General features: G+C 38.2%; 1 protein-coding gene across 2 annotated transcripts in view; it reads right to left on the reverse strand.

Moving 5' to 3' along the window:
- POLR3B (RNA polymerase III subunit B) overlaps positions 1-21,149 on the reverse strand; it is a 113,642-nt gene that overhangs the window by 89,861 nt on the left and 2,632 nt on the right. For both annotated transcript variants that reach the window (XM_060113129.1, XM_060113130.1), the window contains exons 2-9: positions 19,903-19,935; positions 15,495-15,551; positions 15,346-15,410; positions 13,191-13,266; positions 10,229-10,329; positions 6,079-6,170; positions 4,756-4,873; positions 2,977-3,085 (exon numbers count right to left, since the gene is read on the reverse strand). In XM_060113129.1, coding sequence (XP_059969112.1) covers positions 2,977-3,085; positions 4,756-4,873; positions 6,079-6,170; positions 10,229-10,329; positions 13,191-13,266; positions 15,346-15,410; positions 15,495-15,551; positions 19,903-19,935 — 651 coding nt within the window. The remainder of the gene's footprint in view (positions 1-2,976; positions 3,086-4,755; positions 4,874-6,078; positions 6,171-10,228; positions 10,330-13,190; positions 13,267-15,345; positions 15,411-15,494; positions 15,552-19,902; positions 19,936-21,149) is intronic.

The raw sequence follows: 21,149 nt of genomic DNA on the forward strand, positions 1-21,149 counted from the left end.
AAGTACTTATACTTTTTAGTGGCTTTCTGAATTTTTACAATGCAAGGACTATTTTATAATCAGAAAGGGAGAAGTTTGAAATCTCAACTACTGGCTACATAAAAATGCACACAGTTCATTTATAGCCCCATTCTAAAAAGGATTTAATAAGTCAGCTATAAATATATGTATACATTTACAACATAATATTAAACAAATTTGACAGAAGAAACTGTCTTATCAAACTTTTGTCAACTAGTCAAAAAAAGTATTTAATAAAGATTTTCTGGTTTTAAGGCATGCATGTGTCTAGTGATCCATTTTCCATGAGTGATATAAGATTATCTGCATTATAATTAATTTATAATGTCTGGTCTAAAGAAAGCAGTCCTATGCACCTTCAAGCATGGAAACCATCCATAAAAGTCCTTCTGATGCATGGTAACATACTGCCCTCTGCTGGAGACATAATTTTACATAGATAAAATTTTCTTTATCCACTAGATCCCACTATGTACACAAGATACTGCACTGAGCACTGTGGGATCCCTATAAAAAAAAGACAAAATTACTTTGCCTTTTACAAAAATTATAATTACAAAAAATATAAACTTTGAAGAAAGGTAATAAAAAAGTAAATTTAAGAATTCTCTCTGGCCCCCCCAATATAATGGTACTGCTATTACGATCATCATCATCATCCTAAAAAGGAAATAAATGGCATCATCTCACTTAGAGAACTCAAAAGCACATTAAGCTATACTAAGCATTAAAAAAATTTCCTACAAGCTCCTTCTTGTAATTGCTTTTAGAATATGGATATGTCCTGAGTTAATGAACCTGACTTGTCAATATCCATTCAATACCTATGAACAACTGGTGGCTTATCAACCTCTAAAATTATCTGAATTACCCAGTATCTTTCAGTAATTCCTCAAATAACCTGAGCTCTTTATTTCAATCAATCTAGTTGTCAAGATTCATTTTATACCCATATACCTCATGTTCTACAAAGTTGCTGCAAACACTGAATTGGTGAACAGTGAAACATTGTTCCCAGGAGAAATGCAGAGTTAGGTTCTTGTGAGCCTCTGGTTACACTTTCTTCAACTGATCAATACAGAACCTTGTTTTATGTGTGTTCTGTTTAAAGACACCTTATTTAATATACATCATCGTTGACTCATTAACATTGCGATTGCGTTCAGCAGCACTGTAACTCATTCCTGAATGAAGCTTATCTAACACACACGTTTTCCCCCGTAAGGCACACTGCAGCATTCTTGTGATTAGAAACACTACACAGCACATCAGCACCATGCCTGGGCCCATTTTAAACGACAAGATCGCTTACAAAAAGTACAAAAATTTGAAAAACATGGCACTAAATAGACTACAAAAAGGGCATTTGTTTGTAGTACGAGAGCTGAAATGAGAAGGCAGGGTATCCCCATGATTGATCTCAGCTGGGAATTACGCGTTTGGTGACTCGAATTTTTCGCTGCTCTGTCCCTGCACGTGTCTGTGAATAACGGTAAAATCACCACACGTGATGATTTGGGGGTTACAAATAAATTTTAGCAAGTAGGAGAACTGCCAAATACAGAATCTGCAATTACTGAGCATCAACTGTATCACATAATGCTGACTATTTTTCTGTTTGATTAATGACTAATACTACAAATAACCATTCATAGAATATGTATAATATTTAAGTCGCAGAGCAGGCTAAATGGGCCACTATTATCTGAGAATTATCTGAGAAGACTATACCATTTAAACATTATTTCTATGGGAAAATGTCTTTTGGGTTCTAAGTCAACAATTCACAAACAAGATAAATCAGCTTTAAAGATTCGTGTTTATGAAGAAATTCACCAGAATCCTGAAGTCCATAAAAAAGAACAAAAAACTTGGTCCATACTCTCTGACCTAGAAAATTCCACTGCTAGGAACTTAGCCTACAGATATCCTTGCCCTGTATAAAATATTACAGCAGCTCTGTAATAGCAAGAGTTGTATATGTCCACTGATAAGGGAATAGTTAAATAAATTATGGTACACTCATAAATGGAACCCTTTGTTAACAAGAACATGGTAGGGCTTCCCTGGTGGCGCAGTGGTTAAGAATCCCCCTGCCAATGCAGGAGACATGGGTTTGAGCCCTGGTCCGGGAAGATCCCACATGCCATGGAGCAACTAAGCCTGTCCGCCACAACTACTGAGCCTGCACTATAGGGCCCGCGAGCCACAACTACTGAGCCCACGTGCCTAGAGCTTGTGCTCTGCAACAAGTAGTTGTGGCACTACTGAAGCCCGCATGCCTAGAGCCCGTGCTCTGCAACAAGAGAAGCCACCACAATGAGAAGCCCGCACACTGCAATGAAGAGTAGCCCCCGCTCGCCACTAGAGAAAGCTTGCGTGCAGCAACAAAGACCCAACACAGCCATACATACATACATACATACATACATAAATTTATTTATTTTAAATAAAAAGAACATGGTAGCTCTGTATGCACTAATATAACAGTATCTCCAAGATGTAAGTTACAGAAAAGAAAACAAGCTAAGTGCAAAATAGTGTGCAATGTATGTAAGTAAAAAAAACAGAAAAGAAACCTACTACATACTCATGTGCTGTATATGCACAGACTATCTCTAGAGAGATGCACAAGTAACCAGTAGCAGTGGTATCCTTTGGTAGGATAACTGTGGTTAGGTACAGGTGGGTGGGAGGCTTACTAATCACTATATACCCTTTTGTACCTTTGGAATTCTTCACCATGTATCTACTAAAAAAAACAAAATAGATCACTACTTTTAAAAGTACCTGAAGCCCAGTCTTATTAGCTTTCAATTTTAAATACTGACAGCTTCTCTATGCCACAAATCTCTTTATTCTTAGAACTCCTTATGCTCCAAATTTCTAATTACATATGAAAATAAACCATAAAAAGAGTTCTTTATAATTTTCAGTAGATACCTGCAGCCTCACCTTAAATATGATGACAATGGGTATATCTTCTGACAAAGTATTATGCCTCAAATAAAATCGTCCTTGTTTCACAGCCATATTGGTTCTGCTTTTTTTCTCATGGGTAGAGCTGTAAGGAAACACAAGTTGGTTAAACTACATCCCCACTTAGTTCCAAGCTAGTTAACATGCAGTAGCAAATGACCACCAATCAATAAGATTCAACTCATCAACAACAATCAATAAGGTCCTTCCTTCCAAATAGGTGTCTTTTTACACAACTCCTCTCCTGCCTCCACCACCACTTCCATCAACATTTTAAAACACTAGAATTGTTTCTTTAGCTTTGAGATTATGGTGGAATTTTGTGTGTGAATGAGTGACAACCACCAATTCATTTTGACCTACTTCACTTTGATTCCACCTGGACTGCTTTAATGTAGTGTGGGATATATTTCTGATCAATTTTATACATTTGAAATGAAAAACTTCAAAATGAACCTACACTATAATGGGAAAACTACATGGAAATGAATAAATACTATGAGTTTTTAAACTAATAATCCAATAAAATATACCTACAATCTTGGTATACAGTGAAGCCAAAAGAAACTAAGGAATCTCCTTCTATAGATCTCTGTTAGCTGTAATTTTCCTAGTGGATTTAAAAACATTTCCAAGCTTTAATCAACCACAATAATAACACATACTGATCACCCACTACATGCTGTGTGTACTGTTACTCACTCTACTTACACTAGCTCTAATCTCCTACATACGAACACTTATTTCGAAGTGTTGCCCCCAAATCACATATAAGGAAACCAAGGCTTAGAGAAGCTAAGTAACTACTCCCCCAACTAGCTCATAGCTAGTAAACAACTGTGGGATTCAAATCCTGATTGCCCTGGCTTTAAAAGCTGCATACAACGGGAAGATGTGGGTTGCAGAATTATTAGATCTGGATTCAAATGCTGGCTTCCTCATGATCGATGCCACCTTGTGCTCAAGGCCTGTTACTCAGATGGAAATAACAGCACTTATCTTGGAGGGCTGAGGTGACAATTAAATATATATAAAGCACCTAGTACACTGCCTGGCTCCTAGTAACTGCTCAATAAATGGGCACTATTGTTAGCTGCCTCTCCACCAGAAAGAAAAATGCAGAAACTCTAAGCCAAGCAGTTCACTGTAGGCTGTCAGAAGAGAAACTCTATTGCATACTGACATTTTAACTATGCCACATTTTATTATTTCCAGAACTCATTAACATCCAAATTTCAAATTACATAATAATAAATCAGAGAAAAGAAGTTACAGGAGTGATATAAGGGATACTGTTGTAGAAAAATGAGTACACTATGAAGGAGGTTGGTCTAACAATACAATGTTAAGTACATGACATACAATTCATTAAGTATAAAATAGTCTCTGATTATATCAGAGTAAGAATACATATGTAAAATGGTGAAAGACTGAAAAGGCACATGAAAAACTAAAGAGTGTTTTTTTAAATTTCTTTTTTAAAAGTTCCTTTAATGCTATAGATTAACGTAAAGTTCAACTTGAATAAAATAACAAATGGCCTTTTGAGCGATGTCTCACACTTTCATCACTGGAAATTTTAAATCAATACTCTATGCTTACAGACTTACACAATTAATTGAATGCAGATAGTTTAACTACTACACTGCCTGTTATTGGAGAGAAATAACTGGCTACCTCCATATTGAACGATAATCATCTGACACTAATGGAATGATCAATATTTCTTAAGAACATTGTCCCTGCTATCCATACCTGGTGACTGAAGCACCCACGGCCCCTTTTCTGTCAGCCTCCACGATGATCCTGTTCTTAGACAGCTGCTCTTGGATAAGAATAACTTTTTCTACTCCTTTAACAATGAAGTAGCCCCCTGCCCAAGGGAAACAAGAAAGGTGTCACCAGCTATTCTTCCAACAGTGTGATTTAGTAATGGCAGTGATCTCCTGATCACTCTTCCATCACCTCACGGTGCTGGCCATCACTCAGTTCGAAGGGGTTTGTCAATATTGTTTTACAAATTGGTAATAGTCTCAGCACACGATTATATACAAATGAACCACAAGATGATAATCTTGAAGACAAGGGACGCATCTTATTGGTCTATGGATCACCAGGAGCTGACATATATGAGAGGTGAATGAAAAAAATGTTAAATAAATTAGTCTTCAGATTTTATAAGCACAGAATTAACTGACAATCTTCAATATAAGCTAAAATTTGCTCTTAGTTTTCTAACAAATCATTGACAATGGCAGATTAAGATTAGGTTTCCAAAATAATATTTGATATTCAATAAAACTCGTAAAACATTATGACGTACTTTTGCACACAATTCAGAACAGGATAAAGTGAGACTTCATTTTACCTTCAGGATATAAGCAAAAACAAGGCAATATATTTGACTTATGCAAAATCCTGTTTCTAATAAAGTCATGTTCTTTGTTAACCTCTTTCCAAAACCTTCTGGGATTCTACATCAATGCAAATTTAAAGGAATTAGATTAGAGCAACTATAAACTAAATTAATGTGAAACATGAATTAAGAAGTTAAAAGAACTTTCTGTTAAGTGCTAAGCTTGAAACTTAAAAAAAATACTGCCTAGAAATAAGTACAAAAATATAACTTTAAAAAATTTAAACAGAAGAACTTCATTTTTTGCCCCTATACGGCATTTAAAACAGCCTGAAGTGAGCTACTTGTGACTTTTCAGATGAGGTAGACAAGGAACTTTGTGAGATTACTCTTGAATTTTTAAGCATACCAAAAGAAACCACTGAGCAAAGAGACAAAGGAAAGCCTGATAAACCACAGCAATAAATCAGAACTTGGGGTATTAAAGTTTTAAATTTGAAATAAAAGAGGAAACGGTATATCTTTTAAAAATACAGACTAATAGAATAAATTTGGAACCAAATTTCTCAATGTTTTGCAAAGTTTTACCCAAGTTGACTATAAAGCAGAAAGGCTGGTATTGTTTTTGAGGAAAAGTGGTAAAACAACAGCAAGAGCAAAACAAAAGCAAAAGAAAAAAAAAGAAAAAGGAAGGGGGCACAAATCCAAGAAATCACACATACCTGGATCTAAAGGACATTCATTCAGTTTGGCAAATTCTGCTGGTGTTTTTCCTGTAAGAACACAGTTTGAACTACGTAGCATTATGGGCATTCTGTTTAAAATAAAACAAAAGAAAATGTCACATACAGGTTGTCACTGGTAAAAAAAAGCTGAAAAGAATACATACTGGGCACTGCACACATCACCAAGGGGTCTGCATTCCTGTTTGACATGCTAGGAAAGGCGGAGGGATGGTATTGCATGAAAGAGCCAAGTGAAATGAAGTATTTCCTCAGGCACACTGCTCTTCTGGTACAGGTAACAAAAACTCAAATGTGTGGTTTACTTAAACTTTGCAGACAAGCCTGAATGAAAGTCACAAATGGCAACACTTCATTTGTGGTAAACAAAGTGACTCCCCTTAGGTAGAAACAGCACAATGAATCAAAGTGTAAGGAACAAGGGACTATCAAAACTAACCAGGTAATTTTGAAAAAGAACTAAGCAAAACTTCTAGAAATGAGAAATGTAAGCATTTACTTAAAAATCTAGGAGTAGGCTGAATAGTAGATTTGATGCTGCTGAAGGCAGAATTACTGAACGGAAAAAGAGATCTGAAGAAATTATTAAGAATGTATTTTAGAGACAGAGATAAAGATATGAGGGTTTCAGAGTCCTGGAAGGAGACAGTGAGAAGGCCTCATGTATGTCTAATCAGATTTCTACACAGCGAGAATACACAGAATGTGTGAGAAGTCCTATTCAAAGAAACAGTGGCTGTGAACTTCTAAAAAATGTATGAAAGCATAAACTACACGATATCTATTCAGAATAAATAAAAAGAAAGCCACATCATAATCAAGATGCAAAACATCAAAGACAAAGAGAAGATTTAAAACCAAGCCAGAGGTAATGGCAGGTAACCTGCCTTTAAAAGAAGAGAACGATAGCTGGATGGACAGATAACTTCACACATGCAATTAACAGACGATAGGGCAGTGATAAGCCAGTGACTGTCAACCTAGATTTGTGTATTCTGTTAAGTCACCATTCAGAATGAAGTCGATACAAAGATATTTTCAGACAAAAACAAAGAAGTTACTACTAATGAACCCTCACTAAAAGAATTTCTAGGTAATTCCCTGGCGGTCCAGTGGTTAGGACTCTGCACTTTCACTACCGAGGGTGTGGGTTCAATCCCTGGTCAGGGAACTAAGATCCCACAAGCTGTGCAGTACAGCCAAAAAAAAAAAAAAAGATTTTCTAAAAGATATTTCAGGAAGATGAAAAACAAATGTTGAAGAAAGTCTGACATGCAAAAATGTATAGTGAACAAAGAAAATGGTAAATAATGTGGGTAAGTAAAAACAAATATTAGCTCTATGATAATAATAATTTCTAATATATGGGTTAAAAAAGACAAAACAAGCTAGAACTAAAATGCATAACAAAAGCATGTATATCAGGAGGGTTGATTTGATCCAAGTTAAAGCTGTCTAAGGTCCATGACCTTTCCATAGGAATAAACATATTATTTTCAAACTTTGTAAAATACGCAATTCAAAATTTCTAAGATAAGCATAAGCAACCAGAACTACTGTACATGACTTTCAAATCAGCTGGGAGAGAGTAGGGAAAAAAAACATCCATGAACCCTAAAGGCAAAAAGAGAAAAAACTGAAATGAAAAGCTGGACAGATTAAAAATGCAAAATAAGTTGACAGAAGTATATCCACATATATCTGTAACATATAATAAATATAAGTGAACTACATTCTCAGATAATTTTTTTTTAAATCTAGCCATATGCAGTTTATTTCAAACATACCTAAAACGTAAGGACATAAAGATAAAAAGAAAAGGATAAAAAAAATGATACGCCAGAAAAATAACCAAGAGAAAGCAGATGTGGCTATAATAAGAGCAGACAAAATAAATTTTAAGGCAAAACAATATTACAAGAGATAAAGATAAATGCCTAATATTCAATAACAAAAGGTTCAATTCACCAGGAAGACCTAACAATTCAAAACTTCCATGTACCTAATATCATAACTTCAAAAAGCAAAAATACACAAAAACATAAGGAAAAACGGACAAATCCATCATCGTAGTGGGAGATTTTAACACATCTCTCCTAGTACTTATTAAAACCAATCAAAAAATCAGTGAAGACACATAATATCTAAACAACACAATTAACAAGCTTGATCGAAAAGAAAAAGATAGACAGTGACACAACAACTGGAGAATACCCCTTGCTTCCAAACACACATGAAACATGTATGAAAAGAAACAGGTCTCCACAAAGTTCCAAAACTTGATGCAAAGCACCAATTTGCAAATTTAAAAACAGTCTTCTAAGTAACTCATAGGTTAAAAAAGAAATCATAATGGGAAGGTAGGGATAGAAATATCCTCATTTTAGGGACTTCCCTGGTGGTCCAGTGGTTAAGATTCCGTACTTCCACTGCAGGGGGTGTGGGTTCAATCCCTTAGTTCCCCCTGGTTGGGGAACTAAGATCCCATGCCTCAAGGCATGGCCAGAAAAAAAAAAAAAAACACCCAGAAAAAAAAAGTCCTCATTTTGATATTTAAATAAAGAAAAAAGACACTGACTAATATATAAGAATATTAAAAAATTTTTTAAGAATATTAAAATTACCAGAGTAACCAAAAGAAGAATTGAAGAATTAAAAATAAGAAACAAAATTGGAAGAGGAAGGGAGAAGGAAAGTGAATGATACAGATAAACCAATCCACACCTCCTATGTTAGTAGTCAAAAAATAGTTGTCTAAAATTGAGGTAGCAAGAAAAAAAGGTATAAGCATAGCATTTAAAGTTATGGATGTTAATAACCAGAAGAAATAACAGAACTGGTTACAAGGTCAGGAATGGGACTAGGGATGAGGAAGGGTAGGGAGGAAGACTCCTGTTTTGTATCAAATGTTCTTATGTACTATTTGATTTGCTACCAAGTATAAATATTATTTGGATTAAACTAAAAACTTTTTAGTTCAAAAAAATAATTAAATGAGATGTTTCCAATTATGGTAGTACATGGTACATATAAGCAGTCTAATTAACAGAGGTCGTTTTTCGGAATGCAGGCCTAACAAATGAAATCACCTATCACAGGACCTGGCACCTGGTAGGTATTCAACAAATACCAGTTACATGCCCATCCTTCCCTGCCCCTCTTTAACCCAGGATCTAAACCTTAAATGTATTTCTGGTTTGCTCCAGTATCTCCTGCCTTTCTTTCACAATACTCAAACTGGATAATCATTTAGCAACAGTCCAAGATTTAACTGGACACAAGTATGGTCCATTTACAAGAAAGAGAGAAGCTCTGATCTTAACACTGATAAACAGTCGTGCTAAGACAAAGATTAACATTTTAATATCCCTACTTCTTTTCCTAAGTGAAGAATGAGGAGAATGTAGCCAAACAAGCGATGTCTTAAGTGTCTTCTACTTACCTGAGGACCCAGCAGAGTGCAGACAATGACAGTTAGCTGGTGCATATTTAATGAACAAATGGGTGTTTATTAAACTCTTAGCACTTTTGAAGGGGGGCAACACTTGAGCGGCAATTATTTGCACTAAGTTTAAAGTTCAACATCATTATTAAACTCATTATTAAATATTGTGGATTTTGTCCATTTCTACAGGAGAATCAATATATTTCCCTAATTAGGAAAAGCAGGCAGCAAAAATGCTAGCTGATGCTATCTATTATTTCCAAACTTGCTCTGGGCAAATAAATAATTTCTGCCTTAAATACTGCTATAAACGCTCATTCTTCCAGGAAAACTCAAAATATGTAAGAATCCACCAAGAAGACCAGCCCAGGAGCATTCAGTGAAATGCTATCTTACCCAATGTTTCCCTAACAGCCTGGAGTTACAGGAGGAAATGGAAGCAATTTCCTTAACTTTATGGAAAAGGTTTCACAGTTTAAATATAACCACAACAACGTGAAGGACGCTGCTCCAAGTGCTTTACATGTGCTGACTCACTGGACCCATAAAATAACCCCGTGAAGTAGGCTCCATCTCCCCCATTTTTCAGATGAGGAAATAGGGCAAGAGCATTAGTACTTGCTCGAGGTCACCTCACAGGGCCGCAATGCTGGCAGCGAGGCTCCAGGAAGTGTCAGTCCTCACCTGCCAATGGGTAAGGCGTTGCGGATGATCCTCTGGCTGCCTCGGGTGTATTCAATATCCACTGTGATGGGGGCAGAGTACGTCATGTCCCGCAACCGGCACTGAAAGAGAATCAGACAATCACGGCTCCTCCTCTCTGGAAAAGAAAGGATCCTGGCAGCCTCAAAGAGCTCTTCTCGAGTAGAAGCATGGCCCATGCTGGACTCTGATCCCTCCATGGAACACAGCTGCCCCCTGTGCTGCCTTAAGGGCACTGGGAGTTACAAGCTTACCTTCTCCATGAGGGGATGATGCCAGCCATGGATCTAGACATTGCCACAGCTTCCCCACCCCTGCCAGCCCAGAAATGGGACAATAACTCTGGTACTGATTTTCTTCTCACTGATCTGATGCCATCACCAGTCTGTCCCATATCTTTGAAGCCATTAGATCATCCCTTGCAAACTGGGTCCTTGGAAAGTCATCAATGTGGCTGGCTTATTCAAAATAGTTAACAACCAGTATAATAACTAAAGTATGTACACGCACAAACTAAAAGAATTAAACTATATTTCCTTTTATTCTCCAAACAAACTAAACTATATCACAAAATTCCTTTCCAAGGGATATGTCAGAGCATGAATCACTCAACGCATCATTCTAACAATTTCTGAGTCACTTGCAGAACTTTAGAAATTGTTGGTGCGCGCTTTACTTTCACGTGGTGATGACTCACTAAGAGAAGCCCTTGCCTGGGCCATGATCAGGGAACCCCATGAAAATCTTCCGATGACTTCTCCATTATGTTGATGGTCATCAGGTGCCTTGCAGTCTCAAAAAGAGAATTTCTCTCAACCTCAACGATGCAATTCATGATGCTGAATCCTCTCTCTGGCTTTTACTGCACCAAAGACAGATACAAACTTTTTCTAGCCTAACAGTGCCTAGGATTTAAAAATATTATATAGTCCTATTATTGACCAGTATATTACCTTATATTTAATTATATCAAGCCTCCTGCAGGCCTGACCAAAGGTAGGGTGGCATGGTGATCAGAGTGTGGACTCTATTTTCTGTGCTCAAATCCTGGCTCTACCAATTAAGTTTTAAATAACCTTTCTGCATCTCAGTCTCCTCATACGTAAAACGGGAATGTGAATAATTTTAATTCCCAAGAGTATGAGTATATATTTTTAGAATGGTGCCTGGTACAGAGTACTATATAAATATTATCTCATTTTTGTTAATAAAACTAATGTAACACCCATGATAGGCAGACATTCATGGGTCTTTTAACAAACTCATCCCTTCAAATGGAAATGAAATTTGACAGAAGTGGTAAACATGGGGTCCCAAACTACCTCTGGGGCCCCCTCTGTCCCCCTCGAACTCTCTCTTATCAAAAGGAATAGGGCTGTGTGGGTAGAGCCTGCAGTACCTGCACCCCAAGTCCTGCTGTGGGTCCCATGACTGCCCACCCACCTGCTCTCCCACGCTCCCCATCTCTCTAAGAGTCAATATCCCTCCAAGAAACCTTTGCACCCTCTTTCTCTAATTGCAGTAATACCCACGTGTTTTCTTCAACATCAGGAATAATTATTATAATGGCAATTGTGGCTTCAGCCTTCTTGAACTACTTCGAATTCTTCGTCTTCTCCCTTCTCTGAACCCATATGCTGGTTTAGAAGGTGACTTGGAAATTGTTAATTGGCTGTTTAGTTCTTGAAAAATTGGAAAAGTCCTAGCCAGATGGAAAATGGAGGTGGGGAAAGCCAAATCAGGGCACACAGTTTCCAACATCCAGTCCTCACTACTCCCTGTTCAATCCAACGTCACATATTCGCCTTACCTACCGTCTAGGCTGCAAACCCTGGTGTCTCTGTTTCATTTGTTTTGTTATTTTAATCCACAAGAGTATGAACTTGAGCAAAGGTATTATGTCTTATTTCTTTTGTATCTCCCAATTTTGCAGCACAAAATAAATGCTCAATCAATACTCGGTGATTAATACCAAAATTACCTATATAAAATATCTGGTTACTTGATCACACTTCCTATTTCACCTTGCTTAGAAAACAACCATAGCACTCTAAAACCTTACTTGTTCTTTACTAAAGATTCCTGTGCTATGTTCCCTAATTGCTATTTTACCTTTACATTAATACAAACCAGGAAAATCTACAAAAATCATTTTCCTTCCTGAATCAATGCCCAATTATGGACACTAAGTGGAAGAATTTGAAGTGAAATCTAGAATCCGTTAAAAGCCAATAAACAGGCCTGGTCTAAAAGCTGTTGTCTGTAGCTCTTTTAAAACCCCGGCATTTACATTTTCTTCTCCTCTGCCTCTTCTGCTAGACCGTGAGTTCCTTGTCCTCAGTTCCTCTGCAAACGCAAGGCCTGCTGACCCTCAAAATACGCACTAAGCGAGAAACCCCTGCAGGAACAGCACACCGCACCAGACACCAGTGGTCAGCAAGGATGGGGAGTGGGGAGACCATGAAAAAACTCAGAAACATGACATAAAAAAGACACAGTGTGGGCCTCCCTGGTGGCGCAGTGGTTAAGAGTCCGCCTGCCGATGCAGGGGATACGGGTTCGTGCCCCAGTCTGGGAGGATCCCACATGCCACGGAGCGGCTGGGCCCGTGAGCCATGGCCGCTGGGCCTGCGCATCCGGAGCCTGTGCTCCGCAACGGGAGAGGCCACAACAGTGAGAGGCCCGCATACCGCAAAAAAAAAAAAAAAAAAAAAGACACAGTGACCTAACAGGGCAAGTTAACTAGGATTAAATGATAAACCAACTAATACAAACCTCTTTCCTAATATAGTATGGTATTATACAGGTGCTTATTTATTTTGGTTATCTTGTCTCATAAGAGATTTTTCCCCATTTTTAAATCAGTTTTTAAGAATATATTTTAAGGGCACCGACTCTTCCAGTTAAACCAAACAAATCCAATTAAATTAAGGTTGATAATTACCTCATGAGGGGACACTGGTCTAGTTACATTGAAGCTTTCTTCAACATCAGGAAGCCCGACATAGATATTAAGATATCTGAAAAGCAAGTTATTCCAGAACCAATTACAGTTCTTCAAAGAACATATAAACAATCAAGCTATTTTCCTCCCGAATACAAGATTGCCCTTTGACAAATGCTTATCTTGCAGAGGATGACAAATTAAAAAATTATAATTGGAGATCTTAAAGTCATAGAACACAGTTTACAAAGGAGAGAAAATGCTATCAAGTTACCTTTAAAAAAAATACTGTAAATTTCTTTACAAAAATATTGAAACTATAGCTCCCTACAAATGATACTTAAGGAAAAAAGCAAATGCAAAAGAGTAGCTATAGTAAGCCACCATTCTCATAAGAAAGGATAATAAGAGGAAAAAATATATGCACTCATTTGTGCAAAAGAAACAGGAAGAAGAAAGCAGAAACTAATGAGACTGGTTACCTACAGGGAGCACTGGGAACAGGGTGGGAAGAACTGGAAGGGGAGGGACAATTTTCTGAGTAGACTTTTTTCTATAGGTCTAACTCTTACAACCAAATAATGTCTCACATACCCAAAATGGAATACAAACCTTACTGCACTACAAATGAATAATATAACGGCACTGAAAAGGCAAGAAAGAAAATAACTAACCTGAGTAACTTTAGAAAACAGTATTTTGATTGGATACAGCAAAGACAGAAAAGCAGTATACAAATATCAGTAAATTTTATTCTCACAGAGTGATGAATTAACAATTCTGAAACTACTTTCTGTATATCCTAGGATTGAATAAATAAGTAAATATAGCTCTGTCTACTGAGACTTTAGTACCCATATCTTGGTGTCTAAACACTACTCTCCAATAAAAGAGACTAAAGCTCCTTGGAGAAATGATTGATTCCAGGCTGGGACAGGAAAAGCACTAGATGAACCACATCTCATGGTACCAGAAAGTAGAGGAGTGCTCGAAAGTTCACAGGAGCATGTTAAAAGGATGTAGTAGTCAACTTGATGAATCTCCCGATGGCCAAATCTGGGACCATTTGAGAAATAAAACAATGACAGTACTGGATTATGATGTATAGAATAAAATAAACACCCATGAGTTCATATTGATAAAAATAAAATTACAGATAGAGAGTAAATGAGGGGAAGTAAAAGCTCTTCCTCACAGTAGAATTCTAATATTAATGTAGAAAGAATGATGGAAATAGAGACTTGCCAATAGGTAAACACCACAGCAGTTACTGTTGTAGGTAACTGCTGCAACGATCATCAATGCATGCTAAAGGCAGTGGGTAAAGTGCAATGAGAAATAAGATATTTGCATAGTCTCGAAGGATCACCTTATAAGACAGTGATTAATTACTAAAGGAAAAATTAGTAACTTTATAGTGGAGAAACCTCGAAGATACCATCTTAATCAAGTGAACAAAGTTAAAATCACCAGCCGTTAAATATACTGACATCTGTACCCCCTGATATGATACAGTGAGAATGACACGAAGCATTGCTTCTGTGGTATTCTGGCCAAAAAGGCATAACCCAATGTAGCCACGAGCAAATACCGCACAAACCCGAATCAAGGACTTTCTACAAAACGACTGACCAGAATTCTTCAAAAGTGTCAAGGTCATGAAAGACCAAGAGAGCTCGAGGAACTGTCATAGATTGGAGAGGATGAAGGAGACATATGACGTCTGAACATAATGCAGGTCCTGGATTGAATCCTGGACCAGAAAAAGGACATTAGTGGGATAACTAAGATTCGTAGATTAGTCAGCAGTATTGTATCGGTGCTAATTTCCTAGTTTTGCTAATTATGCTATGGCTACATAAGATGTGACTATTAGCATAAACTGGGTGAAGTGTAACATGGGAACTCCTTGTCCTCTTTTTGTAGTTTTCCTCTAAAATTGTTTTTAAAAAAGTTTAAACCTAATAGTTTCAGTAACTTTTCACTCATAACTACCTGTTATCCTTAGCTTACCAATTGAAAATTAATAAATATCTTCCTATCAAACAGATAAAAGGAGAATTATGTTAAAAGAGTTTTGACAGCAACTACATTCACTATAAAAAAAATGTTAGACATAATCAAAATAGCAAATTAAGAGTAGTTGATTCCTTACTTTAAGTACCACATGGGGTCAGCATCACTCGTAACCTTTTCATTGGCTTTCATTATTTTCTTTATCTGCAGGGGAAAGAGTAACATGAGGAAAGACTCTGGCTTCCAGTTAATTCTTAACCATATCCTTTTCCAAGATCTGATGCTTACCTCTACATTAATGAAATAGTTAAATGAATCTATATGCTGTTTCACAAGGCCTTTCACCTAAACAGATAAAAAGTAAAAAGTAGGTTAGCAACAAAATAGCAGATTACACAATGGATCTCACCTGATACATAAATTTTCCTCAAAACCAAAGTGAGAAAAAAAATCCATGCATTTTACTTAGCAAAGCTTTACATTTCTGTGTCCTCACTCCATCTCTCCTCCATCTTACTAGAACACCCTCAAATTTTCCTCCCTGAGAAACAATCTGACCTTTGGAATTCAAGATATGAGTACCCGAATATACCTAATGACTCCCCATGAGTTAACAAATAAGGCAGATTTTCCCTACATGCTTTGAATTTACAAAAAAAATCCAAGAAAAAATACAGCAGTTGAGCATCATCTCTTCAACCCCCAAACAACGTCTATTTTCTTTCTTGTCTTGCTCCTATGTAAGCAGTTTTATATCTGTCTTCCATATCACTTTTAGAAGAATGAAGGGAAAAAACAAGGATCTCTATTAAGAAAACCAAAAATAATTGCATTTAAAATTGGAAGCAGAGTGAACATCAGGGACCTAAGATCGATCAGCTGGCAGTGACTTCCTTTCATCTCAGAAGTCAGTATGGCTGCACAAAGCGCTATAAATAACACTGAAACGATAAACACATAGAATCCAGTCTTAGGATTTAAAGGACTGTAATATGTTCATCTTTTTACATTAATCTTCAAACACAATTAGTTCAACACTTCTAGAACACTCTCAACAGACAGATAATCACAGGGCCTTTGCCTTAATTCCACCTCCTTATTCAGGATCTCACTGGCTTACAAAGCAGCCATCCTATTATGAAATAGTCCTGATTGTTAGGGGAAAAATTCACCCTTATAATGATCTGCAGTCTGTCTTCCCACAGTTTCCACCCCTTGGGCTTAACTGCCTTTTCTGGAGAAAATGTCTGCTCTACCACCGTCTGTTTAGTGATCACATCTCTCTTTCATGTTCTCACTTCCAGGCTGAACAGGCACTTCCACTATTTCTCGCAGGCTTGCCTTCCAGACCCTTCAGCAGCCCACGAACCGCTCCTGAGTGGGCTCCACTTCGTCATCACATGGATGTCCTGAACTCACTGACAATCCTCCACAGTCTGACCAGTGGACAGAGGGGCTACTACGTACCTCCCTCATTCTGGATCTTTTACCACGGCTATTAAAAAACAAGGTCACATTACAGGCTGATCAACTAAAACTCAAAAGGTAATTTTTATGTTCACAGAAGAATGCTATTAAGTCAAGCACACCCCATTTGGTACTTGTGCAAAACAAGAGGGACTTACATGAGACGCTCCTCACTGCTGTCACCCCAGCCTAACATTCCAAGTCTTGATTCTACCTGCTCACAGCACCGCAGCCTCACAAGCTTCAAGTTCCTGTCTTCAGTTACATATTAAAAATCTTTACATTTTTGCTCCTGGACAAATATATTTCAAGGTGGTCTGAGTAAAAGAGAACCCCAACTTTAAATGAATGAAACAGCTGTAGTCTCATGTCCCTGTTAAGTTCTCTACCTTGTCAACTACAAAGTGGCATTTTCCATTGGCACCTGCCATCTAAGCACTAATATTCTAGTCGACAGTTCAGAAGATTGAAGGTTCGAGTACCTTCACGGTTGCCATAGTAACTGTTGAGTTAAAAAAATGCGCAACAGGGGCCTCCCTGGTGGCGCAGTGGTTAAGAGTCCGCCTGCCGATGCAGGGGATACGGGTTCGTGCCCCGGTCTGGGAGGATCCCATATGCCGCGGAGCGGCTGGGCCCGTGAGCCATGGCCGCTGGGCCTGCGCATCCGGAGCCTGTGCTCCGCAACGGGAGAGGCCACAACAGTGAGAGGCCCACATACCGCAAAAAGAAAAAAAAAAAAAAAAAAATGCGCAACATGAGAGTTGCAAGTTAAGTTTTATTTGGGGGCAAAATGAGGACTGCAGCCGGGAGATAGCATCCCAGAAAGCTCTGAGAAACTTCTCCAAAGACGCAGGGGGTCAGGTCAGGATATATGTGATTTTGGTGAAGGGGGAGTACATGCAATCAAGCACATATTTTTTACAGAAGGTTTCTGCTACTTTCGTGAAGGTTACTGCTAGTCACGAGGCACACACGTCACCATGAAGGATTTTAGTGCTTTTCTAGATATGAGGAGATGCAAGAATTGGGCTCATAAAATTGGCTTCTGAAAATATCTAACTATCAGGCTTCCCTGGTGGCGCAGTAGTTAAGAATCTGCCTGCCAAGGCAGAGGACAGGGGTTCGAGCCCTGGTCCGGGAAGATCCCACATGCCGCGGAGGAACTAAGCCAGTGAGCCACAACTACTGAAGCCCGTGTGCCTAGAGCCCATGCTCTGCAACAAGAGAAGACACCACAGTGAGAAGCCCGTGCACCGCAACAAACAGTAGCCCCCTGTTCACCACAACTAGAGAAAGCCCATACACAGCAACGAAGACCCAACGCAGCCAAAAATAAAAATAAATAAAATAAAATTTAAAAAATATATATATAACTATCTGAAGACATGTTTTTGCCAGTTTTTCCCAGAGCACACAGTGGCTCATTTCTGCTCTCCACCCTGAACTCCTTTCAGGGGGTGTTGAAAGTCAGCAGCTGTAGCAGCACATGATTTAATCCTTGTAGAGGTAGATGGCAAGTGCCAATGGAAAATGCCAATATGTAGTAGACAACCTCTTCTTGGACCACATACCACAAACTGTCTCCTCTTTTTTGAATCATAAATCCTACCCACGGGCTTCCCTGGTGGCACAGTGGTTGAGAGTCTGCCTGCCGATGCAGGGGACATGGGTTCGTGCCCCGGTCCGGGAAGATCCCACATGCCGTGAAGCGGCTGGGCCCGTGAGCCATGGCCGCTGAGCCTGCGCGTCCGGAGCCTGTGCTCCGCAATGGGAGAGGCCACAACAGTGAGAGGCCCGCGTACCACAAAAAAAAAAAAAAAAAAAAAAAAAAAAAATCCTACCCCTTCTCCTCTGCTTATGCATATGTGTGTATATATATATATATATATATATATATATATATATATATAGTTCTATATATATAGGAACTATATATATATAGTTCCCTTTGAAAAAGAAAAAAGTCATAATTAAAAACAACAACAACAACAAAAAAACTTCCCTTGACCTTACTATCATTTTATTTCATTTTTGGTTACTTAAAACTTCTTCAAGAGCTTCCTATTGCTGTTAGAAGAAAAGCCAAAATCCTTCACATCAAATTCCTTAATCATATAATCTGGTCAGAAATCTGGCCCTGACAGCTTCCCAGCTTCATCTCCCAGCACTCTCCCCTCTGCCTATTAACAGAAAACTAAGTTGGACAAAACTCTACTCATTTTTCAAGTCTTCATTCTTTCACTTAGCGAGATGCTTCCAAGATTCATCCATGTTGTAGCATACGTCAGCACTTGATTTCTTTTTATTGCCAAATAATATTCCATTGTATGGATATACCATATTTTATTTATCCATCCATTAGCTGGTGTTCATGTGAGTTGTTTACACTTTTTGGCTATTATAAATAATGCTGCTATGAACATCTGTGTACAAGTTTTTGCACGGACATATGTTTTCATTTATCTTGAGTAAATACCTAGGAGTAGAATCGCAGGATCAGACGGTAACTATGTTTAACCATTTGATGAACTGCCAGGCTGTTTTCCAAAGCGGCTGCAACATTTTACATTCCCATCAGTAGAGCGTTAGGGTTCTGATTGCTGCACATCCTCATCAACACTTGCTACTGTCTTTCTTTTTTTGACTATAACCATCCCACTGTGTGTCAAGTGGTCTATCATTGTGGAACCTGCTACTACTCAGCATAAGCTCTTTAAAATTGAAATTCAATAATAATAGGAACCTTATAATCTGTAGTTCCTCTGTCTAGCCACTCATCCGTTCCAGCCAAGCAGACTGGACTCTGTTTCCTACAGACCTCGTGGAGGCTCCTCTTGAGCACTTTTATCAAGCCATGCTCCCTGCATCCTACCTTTCAGCTCAGTTCATTCCTTTCCTCTTAAGATGTGGCTTACATCTCACCTCGTTTGGGAGGCCCTCTCTGACCACTTGTGGCATCACTCTTGCCAACAGCACTTTGGTTTGTATTATTCATGGGCCATGCTACCATGTATACTACTTCCTATCTCTAAAATTAGATTAGCAATCCCTTAACTAGTATTTTATAGACAGGGATACTGCCTTATAATTTCTTGTATTTCTAAAACCTAGAAAAGCACACAGTTGTACAAAATCAAAAAATGTTGGTGAAGAAAAATTAATTTTAAAAAAGGCTTATTTCTTCACTCTGCATTGGAAAAACAACTAATTATTAGTAAATATTAATTACCTTTAAAAATGCTGGAAGCAGCCGCCATTTTTCCTGTGAATCAGAACAATATAAGTATCAGAACTCTGTGCTAGCAATCACAATATTTTCATGAGAAGTTATTTTAATGTACCCAAAATGACTCACTTCATCACAGTAAGCAAAAGAAAGTAAATGAAAACAAAAAGAACAATTTTTACATTGCAACCACTTTTATGGAAATCATATATGTACTGTGTATGTACATGTATACAAACGTACACACACAAGTATATAAAAACCACACACAAAAAAAACCCCCACAAATTTCTTAAATAGAATATACTTTAATCTCTTCTTGGTGACTCAAGATTCTAAGCACTCTTTATCTTTATTTTATTCTCAGGACATTTCCTGAGTAAGCAGGGTTTGCCAGTTTGAGGAAGGGTGAGTAAGTTTCAGAGAGTCTGGTGTGGAAGCTTGGTCTCTCAACCCAAAGGGAGTTCTTTCTCCCCCCTATTTTTTCTCAACTAGTGCCTGGTCAGAGCTCAGGCTGCAGAAGGATATCACATGGTGTCCATCTCCTACTTTAAATGGCTGCAAACTGCCACACTTCTTGAGTTCTTAGGCCTGCTCTTCACACCTTCCTGAGGTCGTAAACAGCCTACCATGATAAGACACTTCATGAATGGTATCTAATCTGTTAATGGGAAATCTGACAAACGGTTAGAACTGAGTCTTAAGTAAGAATACACAGTTTCTGAGTAAGGGCTCCAGGATCCTGTAAGACTTCCCAAGAACTGTAAACTTTTTTACTTTGAGTAACAGGAGAAGCATTGGAAGGTTTTGAGCAAAAGAGTGACAAGATGATGTGACTCATTTTAACTGGATCACTCTAGCTGCTGGGGTGAGAACAGGCAAGGTTAGAAGGAGGGAGATCATTTAGGAGTTCACTGGAATACTCCAGGCTGATAACAATATGGGTGGTGAGAAACTGTTGGCTAGGAAACTCAATGTGAAGTTAGAGCCAACAGGACTTGACAGTGGATTAGATGGAGACTCTGAGAGAAAGAGGAGTTGAGACTGACACCTTAGAGTTGCCATTTCTGGAGATGAGGAGGATGCTGGATTTCTGGATGCTGTCAGAGCAGCAGGTTTAGGTGTGCAGGGGTCATCAGGAGTTTGGTTGGGGGCATGTTAAGTCTGAGATATCCATTTGTCTATTTGGAGATGCCAAATAGACAACAATATAGGTCTGGAACTTGGGAAGAGAGTGGCCTGGAGATCTA

The sequence above is a fragment of the Mesoplodon densirostris genome, chromosome 11, assembly GCF_025265405.1.
Source record: "Mesoplodon densirostris isolate mMesDen1 chromosome 11, mMesDen1 primary haplotype, whole genome shotgun sequence".
Taxonomy (NCBI): Eukaryota; Metazoa; Chordata; class Mammalia; order Artiodactyla; family Ziphiidae; genus Mesoplodon; species Mesoplodon densirostris.